The sequence below is a fragment of the Rhinichthys klamathensis genome, unplaced genomic scaffold, assembly GCF_029890125.1.
Source record: "Rhinichthys klamathensis goyatoka isolate OS25496 unplaced genomic scaffold, OSU_Roscu_1.1 h1tg000421l_1, whole genome shotgun sequence".
NCBI classification, from domain to species: Eukaryota; Metazoa; Chordata; class Actinopteri; order Cypriniformes; family Leuciscidae; genus Rhinichthys; species Rhinichthys klamathensis.
The window spans coordinates 470,923-483,438 of record NW_026606919.1 but is presented as its reverse complement, the minus strand read 5'-3'; the positions used below and the strand labels follow the sequence as shown (position 1 = coordinate 483,438).

The following is a 12,516-nucleotide window of genomic DNA, read 5'->3' as shown; positions in this document are numbered from 1 at the left end:
GGCTTCAGAATCAGATCCAGTGTGTGTGTGTGTGTGTGTGTGTGTGTGTGTGAGTGTGTGTGTGTGTGTGTGTGAGAGAGACTCTGATCTCCAGGACGAGGCTTCAGAATCAGATCCAGTGTGTGTGTGTGTGTGTGTGTGTGTGTGTGTGTGAGAGAGAGACTCTGACCTCCAGGACGAGGCTACAGAATCAGATCCTGTGTGTGTGTGTGTGTGTGTGTGTGTGTGTGAGTGTGTGAGTGAGAGAGAGAGAGAGAGAGAGAGAGAGAGACTCTGACCTCCAGGACGAGGCTTCAGGATCAGATCCATCACTTCCTTCCAGTTGTTCTGCAGTATAGCCCTATAAACCAGAGCCAACAGTGAGATTCAGTGTGTGTGAGATTCAGTGTGTGTGAGAGAGTGTGTGTGTGTGTGAGTGTGTGAGAGTGAGAGTGTGTGCGTGTGTGTTCACCTGCCGACCCGGTGTGTGGGAACAGCTGTGGTCCCGAAGCGCTGCATGCCGTAGTAATTAATGAAGCCGGTTTCTCTGAGTGATGTCATCGCCTGCTCGACCTGCTCCAGAGAGCCGGAGATATTCCTGTGGAGGAGAGAGAGTTCACACACTCGCACTTCACACACTCTCGCCTCGCACACTCCCACTCTCTCTCGCCTCGCACACTCTTGCCTCGCACACTCTCGCCTCGCACACTCACACCTCACACACTCACACTCTCTCTCGCCTCGCACACTCTTCCCTCGCACACTCACACTCTCTCTCGCCTCGCACACTCTTCCCTCGCACACTCACATCTCTCTCGCCTCGCACACTCGCACTTCACACTCTCGCCTCGCACACTCCCACCTCACACACTCACACTCTCTCTCGCCTCGCACACTCTTCCCTCGCACACTCTCGCCTTGCACACTCACACTCTCTCTCGCCTCGCACACTCGCACTTCACACTCTCGCCTCGCACACTCCCACCTCACACACTCACACTCTCTCTCGCCTCGCACACTCTTCCCTCGCACACTCTCGCCTTGCACACTCCCACCTCACACTCTCTCTCGCCTCGCACACTCTTGCCTCGCACACTCACACTCTCTCTCGCCTCGCACACTCGCACTTCACACTCTCGCCTCGCACACTCCCACCTCACACACTCACACTCTCTCTCGCCTCGCACACTCTTCCCTCGCACACTCTCGCCTTGCACACTCCCACCTCACACTCTCTCTCGCCTCGCACACTCTTGCCTCGCACACTCACACTCTCTCTCGCCTCGCACACTCGCACTTCACACACTCTCGCCTCGCACACTCGCACTTCACACACTCACCTCGCACACTCCCACACTCTCTCTCGCCTCGCACACTCGCACTTCACAGACTCTCGCCTCGCACACTCCCACCTCACACACTCACACGCTCTCTCGCCTCGCACACTCTCGCCTTGCACACTCACACTCTCTCTCGCCTCGCACACTCGCACTTCACACACTCTCGCCTCGCACACTCCCACCTCACACACTCACACGCTCTCTCGCCTCGCACACTCTCGCCTTGCACACTCACACTCTCTCTCGCCTCGCACACTCACCTCGCACACTCCCACCTCACACACTCACACTCTCTCTCGCCTCGCACACTCTCGCCTCGCACACTCGCACTTCGCACTTCACACTCACACTCTCTCTCGCCTCGCACACTCGCACTTCACAGACTCTAGCCTCGCACACTCCCACCTCACACACTCACACTCTCTCTCGCCTCCCACACTCTCGCCTCGCACACTCCCACCTCACACACTCACACTCTCTCTCGCCTCGCACACTCGCACTTCACACACTCACACTCTCTCTCGCCTCGCACACTCGCACTTCACACACTCACACTCTCTCTCGCCTCGCACACTCTCGCCTCACACACTCACACACTCTCTCGCCTCGCACACTCCCACTCTCTATCGCCTCGCACACTCCCACTCTCTATCGCCTCGCACACTCGCACTTCACACACTCACACTCTCTCTCGCCTCGCACACTCCCACCTCACACACTCACACACTCTCTCGCCTCGCACACTCCCACTCTCTATCGCCTCGCACACTCCCACTCTCTATCGCCTCGCACACTCGCACTTCACACACTCACACTCTCTCTCGCCTCGCACACTCTCGCCTCGCACACTCGCACTTCACACACTCACCTCGCACACTCCCACCTCACACTCTCTCTCGCCTCGCACTTCACAGACTCTCGCCTCGCACACTCCCACCTCACACACTCACACTCTCTCTCGCCTCGCACACTCTCGCCTCGCACACTCGCACTTCACACACTCACCTCGCACACTCCCACCTCACACACTCACACTCTCTCTCGCCTCGCACACTCCCACTCTCTATCGCCTCGCACACTCGCACTTCACACACTCACACTCTCTCTCGCCTCGCACACTCTCGCCTCGCACACTCCCACCTCACACACTCACACTCTCTCTCGCCTCGCACACTCCCACTCTCTCTCGCCTCGCACACTCTCGCCTCGCACACTCGCACTTCACACACTCACCTCGCACACTCCCACCTTGCACACTCACACTCTCTCTCGCCTCGCACACTCGCACTTCACAGACTCTCGCCTCGCACACTCCCACCTCACACACTCACACTCTCTCTCGCCTCGCACACTCTCGCCTCGCACACTCGCACTTCACACACTCACCTCGCACACTCCCACCTCACACACTCACACTCTCTCGCCTCGCACACTCGCACTTCACACACTCACCTCGCACACTCCCACCTCACACACTCACACTCTCTCTCGCCTCGCACACTCACCTCACACACTCACACTCTCTCGCCTCGCACACTCGCACTTCACAGACTCTAGCCTCGCACACTCCCACCTCACACACTCACACTCTCTCTCGCCTCGCACACTCTCGCCTCGCACACTCCCACCTCACACACTCACACTCTCTCTCGCCTCGCACACTCGCACTTCACACACTCACACTCTCTCTCGCCTCGCACACTCGCACTTCACACACTCACCTCGCACTTCGCACACTCGCACTTCACAGAGTCTCTCTCGCCTCGCACACTCTCGCCTCGCACGCTCACTCCCGCCTCGCACGCTCACTCCCGCCTCGCGCGCACACTCCCGCCTCGCACGCTCACTCCCGCCTCGCACGCTCACTCCCGCCTCGCACGCTCACTCTCTCTCGCCTCGCACACTCGCACTTCACACACTCACCTCGCACTTCGCACACTCACACTCTCTCTCGCCTCGCACACTCACTCTCTCTCGCCTCGCACACTCACTCACTCCCGCCTCGCACGCTCACTCTCTCTCGCCTCGCACACTCGCACTTCACACACTCACCTCGCACTTCACACACTCACACTCTCTCTCGCCTCGCACACTCGCACTTCACACACTCACCTCGCACTTCGCACACTCGCACTTCACAGAGTCTCTCTCGCCTCGCACACTCTCGCCTCGCACGCTCACTCCCGCCTCGCACGCTCACTCCCGCCTCGCGCGCACACTCCCGCCTCGCACGCTCACTCCCGCCTCGCACGCTCACTCCCGCCTCGCACGCTCACTCTCTCTCGCCTCGCACACTCGCACTTCACACACTCACCTCGCACTTCGCACACTCGCACTTCACAGAGTCTCTCTCGCCTCGCACACTCTCGCCTCGCACGCTCACTCCCGCCTCGCACGCTCACTCCCGCCTGGCACGCTCACTCCCGCCTCGCACGCTCACTCCCGCCTCGCGCGCACACTCCCGCCTCGCACGCACACTCCCGCCTCGCACACTCCCGCCTCGCACACTCGTACCTTGCACACTCTCACCTCATACTCTCGACATACTCTCGAAACGGATCTGTCGTTGAGCAAAGACGAGCACTGAACACTATTGAGATTGGCCTGTTTTTTATTGCCGGAGTCTCTGAAGCTTGAGTAAAGGCTCCGCCCTCTTCTCAAAAGAGACGGAGCAGCGGCTCATTTGAATTTAAAGGGACACACACAAAAACTGCATGTTTTTGCTCACACCCAAAAAGGAACAAATTTGACAAGCTGTAATAAATGATCTGGTATTTTGAGCTGAAATTTCACAGACACATTCTGGGGACACCATAGATATTACATCTTGTAAAAAGTGGCATAATGTGTCACCTTTAAATGAAAACAAGCCAGTCATGTCAGGCTGATTAAAAGAGCCAAGCTTGACGTATCGTTACTTATGCCAATGAAATAAGGTTATGATAGCACTACTGTACAGCGAATTTTGCTGAAAGGTGAGACGTTCGCATCCCTGCATACATTGCGCCGATTCTCACCTGAGCACCACCGTGAAGTGGTTTCCCTGCAGCTCTCCCAGTTTTAATGGATGTTTCTTGTAGCTGAAGTTTCCCAGCTTCAGGTTCATGAGGCATTTGTTGAGGTGAGATAATCTCTCAGCGCTGATTCTGAGGGGACACAGAAGAGCAGAATACAGGAGTGTGTCCTGAGCGTTTGCCGGATCTGGAGCTCAGCTTCACTCACTTCAGCACGGCGATCTCCTGCACTGTGATGGCCCTCTTGTCTTTGGTGCCCATGTAGGAGAACATGTTGGGCCTAACCCTGAAACACAGAGACAGGAGTGTGTGTGAGGTGACGTGATGCCAGCGTTCACCAGCCGCAGACTCGTCTCACACACACCTGAGGAACTTGGAGAGGAGGTTGATGGCCTCCATGGTATCCTTGTTCTCCTTATAGAGAACGAAATGGCAGAAACTGCCGCGGTTCTTCGGCCACGAATGCTTTCGAGGGGCTTCAGTGGGAGACAGAAAAGAAGAGAGGATAGACACTAAATCAAAAACTAATGCAGCACAGACTAAACAACATAACAGAGCTTTTATTAATCTCTTTATTTAAGTTAGAGGAAAACACACATGGTCAAAGCCAGCAGTGCAACAGCTGTGTCAGAGTATTGAGGAATATAATCTACTGTACGAGCTACTAAGCATCTACACCTACAGAACATTATATTTATAAACCCTCTCAATATTTCTATAGGTTTATTATAACTGAGCTTTTTACTTAGCACAGCATCTCTGTCAAATACACAGTATAATCCACTGGAGTTCAATATAATTCAACCACTAATGTGGACTTACATCTTTATAACAGGCATCTTACAAAGTCGCTCTAATGGAATAAAATATCGGAAAAAAGGCTACACTACGTTGGCTTCTGTTTCTGCAAGCCACAAGTATATATTAAACCCATCCTTCCTGTCTGAGCACAAACACCAAACATGATTAATATATTAATATCAATATTCATGCAGTGAAGATAAATCATGCTGAACAACATCAGTGATAATACTGACTACTACCTGTGATAATATCTCCAATAAACCAATTATATAATTAGTCTTGTTAAATCTTCTCCTTTGTTTAGAAACACTTGAACGCTCGGTCTGGTTTCACGGTCGATATGATGATCAAACCCGAGCGCCGACTCCAGTGTTACTGTGCGTTCACACCGGACGCGAATAGCGCGTCAAATTCGCGTCTACTGCGTCTAGTTTGACGCTTGACCATTCGCGCATCAAGAGTGAAACTGATGCGCGTAAAAACAAAAGTTTGAAGCGAAATTTACGCGCGTCGGATTCGAAACCCGTTGGCGGCCATCTTTTTTATTTTGATCGAGCATTCATCGGGAGAGTCACCGCTCTGAATTTGCTCTGGAGAGCAGAACAGCGGCGTAGGGATCATCGTCGCCGTATTTGTGTCCACCAGACGCTTCGGAGGCGAACCCAGTTTGCCGAGTTTTACCATTTGCTCGCTCCAGGATGACGGCCGCTTTCAGCGGTATTTCCGCCTGTCCCGCGCCCAGTTTGATGACCTGTTGTCGGTTGACCTGATGAACTGCTGAGCTGAAACTACACACACATGATCTGGAGCTGAAACAACACACGTTCTGGAGCTGAAACAACACACACGTTCTGGAGCTGAAACTACACACACATGTTCTGGAGCTGAAACAACACACACGTTCTGGAGCTGAAACTACACACACGTGATCTGGAGCTGAAACAACACACACGTTCTGGAGCTGAAACTACACACACGTGATCTGGAGCTGAAACAACACACATGTTCTGGAGCTGAAACTACACACACGTTCTGGAGCTGAAACTACACACATGTTCTGGAGCTGAAACAACACACACGTTCTGGAGCTGAAACTACACACACATGATCTGGAGCTGAAACTACACACACACGTTCTGGAGCTGAAACTACACACACATGATCTGGAGCTGAAACTACACACACGTGATCTGGAGCTGAAACAACACACACGTTCTGGAGCTGAAACTACACACACGTTCTGGAGCTGAAACTACACACACATGTTCTGGAGCTGAAACACACGTTCTGGAGCTGAAACTACACACACGTGATCTGGAGCTGAAACAACACACACGTTCTGGAGCTGAAACTACACACACACGTTCTGGAGCTGAAACTACACACACATGATCTGGAGCTGAAACTACACACACGTTCTGGAGCTGAAACTACACACACGTTCTGGAGCTGAAACTACACACACGTTCTGGAGCTGAAACTACACACACATGTTCTGGAGCTGAAACACACGTTCTGGAGCTGAAACTACACACACGTGATCTGGAGCTGAAACAACACACACGTTCTGGAGCTGAAACTACACACACGTTCTGGAGCTGAAACTACACACACATGTTCTGGAGCTGAAACACACGTTCTGGAGCTGAAACTACACACACGTTCTGGAGCTGAAACTACACACACGTTCTGGAGCTGAAACTACACACACGTTCTGGAGCTTAAACTACACACATGTTCTGGAGCTGAAACTACACACACATGATCTGGAGCTGAAACTACACACACACGTTCTGGAGCTGAAACTACACACACATGATCTGGAGCTGAAACAACACACGTTCTGGAGCTGAAACAACACACACGTTCTGGAGCTGAAACTACACACACGTTCTGGAGCTGAAACTACACACACATGTTCTGGAGCTGAAACAACACACACGTTCTGGAGCTGAAACTACACACACATGTTCTGGAGCTGAAACAACACGCACGTTCTGGAGCTGAAACAACACGCACGTTCTGGAGCTGAAACAACACGCACGTTCTGGAGCTGAAACTACACACACGTTCTGGAGCTGAAACTACACACACGTTCTGGAGCTGAAACTACACACATGTTCTGGAGCTGAAACTACACACACATGATCTGGAGCTGAAACTACACACACGTTCTGGAGCTGAAACTACACACACATGATCTGGAGCTGAAACAACACACGTTCTGGAGCTGAAACAACACACACGTTCTGGAGCTGAAACTACACACGTTCTGGAGCTGAAACTACACACACATGTTCTGGAGCTGAAACTACACACACATGTTCTGGAGCTGAAACAACACGCACGTTCTGGAGCTGAAACAACACGCACGTTCTGGAGCTGAAACAACACGCACGTTCTGGAGCTGAAACTACACACACGTTCTGGAGCTGAAACTACACACACATGTTCTGGAGCTGAAACTACACACACATGTTCTGGAGCTGAAACTACACACACATGTTCTGGAGCTGAAACTACACACACAAGTACTGGAGCTGAAACTACACACACATGATCTGGAGCTGAAACAACACACGTTCTGGAACTGAAACTACACACACGTTCTGGAGCTGAAACTACACACACGTTCTGGAGCTGAAACTACACACACATGATCTGGAGCTGAAACAACACACGTTCTGGAGCTGAAACAACACACACGTTCTGGAGCTGAAACTACACACACATGTTCTGGAGCTGAAACAACACACACGTTCTGGAGCTGAAACTACACACACGTTCTGGAGCTGAAACTACACACACGTTCTGGAGCTGAAACTACACACATGTTCTGGAGCTGAAACAACACACACGTTCTGGAGCTGAAACTACACACACATGATCTGGAGCTGAAACTACACACACACGTTCTGGAGCTGAAACTACACACACATGATCTGAAGCTGAAACTACACACACGTGATCTGGAGCTGAAACTACACACACGTGATCTGGAGCTGAAACAACACACACGTTCTGGAGCTGAAACTACACACACGTTCTGGAGCTGAAACTACACACACATGTTCTGGAGCTGAAACAACACACGTTCTGGAGCTGAAACTACACACATGTGATCTGGAGCTGAAACAACACACACGTTCTGGAGCTGAAACTACACACACGTTCTGGAGCTGAAACTACACACACGTTCTGGAGCTGAAACTACACACATGTTCTGGAGCTGAAACTACACACACATGATCTGGAGCTGAAACTACACACACACGTTCTGGAGCTGAAACTACACACACATGATCTGGAGCTGAAACAACACACGTTCTGGAGCTGAAACAACACACACGTTCTGGAGCTGAAACTACACACACGTTCTGGAGCTGAAACTACACACACATGTTCTGGAGCTGAAACAACACACACGTTCTGGAGCTGAAACTACACACACATGTTCTGGAGCTGAAACAACACGCACGTTCTGGAGCTGAAACAACACGCACGTTCTGGAGCTGAAACAACACGCACGTTCTGGAGCTGAAACTACACACACGTTCTGGAGCTGAAACTACACACACGTTCTGGAGCTGAAACTACACACATGTTCTGGAGCTGAAACTACACACACATGATCTGGAGCTGAAACTACACACACACGTTCTGGAGCTGAAACTACACACACATGATCTGGAGCTGAAACAACACACGTTCTGGAGCTGAAACAACACACACGTTCTGGAGCTGAAACTACACACACGTTCTGGAGCTGAAACTACACACACATGTTCTGGAGCTGAAACTACACACACATGTTCTGGAGCTGAAACAACACGCACGTTCTGGAGCTGAAACAACACGCACGTTCTGGAGCTGAAACAACACGCACGTTCTGGAGCTGAAACAACACGCACGTTCTGGAGCTGAAACTACACACACATGTTCTGGAGCTGAAACTACACACACATGTTCTGGAGCTGAAACTACACACACATGTTCTGGAGCTGAAACTACACACACAAGTTCTGGAGCTGAAACTACACACACATGATCTGGAGCTGAAACAACACACGTTCTGGAACTGAAACTACACACACGTTCTGGAGCTGAAACTACACACACATGTTCTGGAGCTGAAACTACACACACATGTTCTGGAGCTGAAACTACACACACAAGTTCTGGAGCTGAAACTACACACACATGATCTGGAGCTGAAACAACACACGTTCTGGAACTGAAACTACACACACGTTCTGGAGCTGAAACTACACACACATGTTCTGGAGCTGAAACTACACACACATGTTCTGGAGCTGAAACTACACACACATTTTCTGAGGCTGAAACAACACACGTTCTGGAGCTGAAACAACACACACGTTCTGGAGCTGAAACTACACACACGATCTGGAGCTGAAACTACACACGTTCTGGAGCTGAAACTACACACATTCTGGAGCTGAAACAACACACGTTCTGGAGCTGAAACTACACACGTTCTGGAGCTGAAACTACACACGTTCTGGAGTTGAAACTACACACACGATCTGGAGCTGAAACTACACACACGATCTGGAGCTGAAACTACACACACGATCTGGAGCTGAAACTACACACACGTGTTCTGGAACTGAAACTACACACACGTTCTGGAGCTGAAACTACACGTTCTGGAGCTGAAACAACACACACGTTCTGGAGCTGAAACTACACACACATGTTCTGGAGCTGAAACTACACACACGTTCTGGAGCTGAAACTACACACACGATCTGGAGCTGAAACTACACACACGATCTGGAGCTGAAACTACACACACATGTTCTGGAACTGAAACTACACACACGTTCTGGAGCTGAAACTACACACACATGTTCTGGAGCTGAAACAACACACACGTTCTGGAGCTGAAACTACACACACGTTCTGGAGCTGAAACAACACACACGTTCTGGAGCTGAAACTACACACATGTTCTGGAGCTGAAACAACACGCACGTTCTGGAGCTGAAACTACACACACATGTTCTGGAGCTGAAACTACACACACATGTTCTGGAGATGAAACTACACACACATGTTCTGGAGCTGAAACTACACAAACACGTTCTGGAGCTGAAACTACACACACATGATCTGGAGCGGAAACAACACACGTTCTGGAGCTGAAACTACACACACGTTCTGGAGCTGAAACTACACACATGTTCTGGAGCTGAAACTACACACACATGTTCTGGAGCTGAAACTACACACACATTTTCTGAGGCTGAAACAACACACACGTTCTGGAGCTGAAACAACACACGTTCTGGAGCTAAAACTACACACACGATCTGGAGCTGAAACTACACACGTTCTGGAGCTGAAACTACACACACGTTCTGGAGCTGAAACACACGTTCTGGAGCTGAAACTACACACACGATCTGGAGCTGAAACTACACACGTTCTGGAGCTGAAACTACACACGTTCTGGAGCTGAAACTACACACACATGTTCTGGAGCTGAAACTACACACACACGTTCTGGAGCTGAAACTACACACACATGATCTGGAGCTGAAACTACACACACGTTCTGGAACTGAAACAACACGTTCTGGAGCTGAAACAACACACGTTCTGGAACTGAAACTACACACACGTTCTGGAGCTGAAACTACACACACGTTCTGGAGCTGAAACAACACACACGTTCTGGAGCTGAAACTACACACACGTTCTGGAGCTGAAACTACACACACATGATCTGGAGCTGAAACAACACACGTTCTGGAGCTGAAACACCACACACGTTCTGGAGCTGAAACTACACACATGTTCTGGAGCTGAAACTACACACACATGTTCTGGAGCTGAAACTACACACACATTTTCTGAGGCTGAAACAACACACACGTTCTGGAGCTGAAACAACACACACGTTCTGGAGCTGAAACTACACACACGTTCTGGAGCTGAAACTACACACACGATCTGGAGCTGAAACTACACACACATGTTCTGGAGCTGAAACTACACACACGTTCTGGAGCTGAAACAACACGTTCTGGAGCTGAAACAACACACACGTTCTGGAACTGAAACTACACACACGTTCTGGAACTGAAACTACACACACACGTTCTGGAGCTGAAACTACACACACGTTCTAGAGCTGAAACAACACACACGTTCTGGAGCTGAAACTACACACATGTTCTGGAGCTGAAACAACACACACGTTCTGGAGCTGAAACTACACACACGTTCTGGAGCTGAAACTACACACACATGATCTGGAGCTGAAACAACACACGTTCTGGAGCTGAAACACCACACACGTTCTGGAGCTGAAACTACACACACGTTCTGGAGCTGGAACTACACACACATGTCCTGGAGCTGAAACAAAAAAAACGTTCTGGAGCTGAAACTACACACACGTTCTGGAGCTGAAACTACACACACGTTCTGGAGCTGAAACTACACACACATGTTCTGGAGCTGAAATTACACACATGTTCTGGAGCTAAAACTACACACACATGTTCTGGAGCTGAAACTACACACACATGTTCTGGAGCTGAAACTACACACACGTTCTGGAGCTGAAACTACACACACATGTTCTGGAGCTGAAACTACACACACACGTTCTGGAGCTGAAACTACACACACGTTCTGGAGCTGAAACTACACACACATGTTCTTGAGCTGAAACTACACACACGTTCTGGAGCTGAAACTACACACACATGTTCTGGAGCTGAAACTACACACACATGTTCTGGAGCTGAAACTACACACACATGTTCTGGAGCTGAAACTACACACACGTTCTGGAGCTGAAACTACACACACATGTTCTGGAGCTGAAACTACACACACACGTTCTGGAGCTGAAACTACACACACATGTTCTGGAACTGAAACTACACACACGTTCTGGAGCTGAAACTACACACACGTTCTGGAGCTGAAACAACACACACGTTCTGGAGCTGAAACTACACACATGTTCTGGAGCTGAAACAACACACACGTTCTGGAGCTGAAACAACACACACGTTCTGGAGCTGAAACTACACACACGTTCTGGAGCTGAAACTACACACACATGATCTGGAGCTGAAACAACACACGTTCTGGAGCTGAAACACCACACACGTTCTGGAGCTGAAACTACACACATGTTCTGGAGCTGAAACTACACACACATGTTCTGGAGCTGAAACTACACACACATTTTCTGAGGCTGAAACAACACACACGTTCTGGAGCTGAAACAACACACACGTTCTGGAGCTGAAACTACACACACGTTCTGGAGCTGAAACTACACACACGATCTGGAGCTGAAACTACACACACATGTTCTGGAGCTGAAACTACAC

The 12,516-nt window shown here is 50.3% G+C and overlaps 1 protein-coding gene across 1 annotated transcript in view; it reads right to left on the bottom strand.

The window, feature by feature from the left end:
* The window catches only part of pus7 (pseudouridine synthase 7), a 53,816-nt gene that overhangs the window by 23,646 nt on the left and 17,654 nt on the right, over positions 1-12,516 (bottom strand). The window contains exons 5-9 of the mRNA XM_056235393.1: positions 4,698-4,809; positions 4,542-4,619; positions 4,337-4,465; positions 452-577; positions 279-340 (exon numbers count right to left, since the gene is read on the bottom strand). Of these exons, the coding sequence (XP_056091368.1) occupies positions 279-340; positions 452-577; positions 4,337-4,465; positions 4,542-4,619; positions 4,698-4,809 (507 nt within the window). The remainder of the gene's footprint in view (positions 1-278; positions 341-451; positions 578-4,336; positions 4,466-4,541; positions 4,620-4,697; positions 4,810-12,516) is intronic.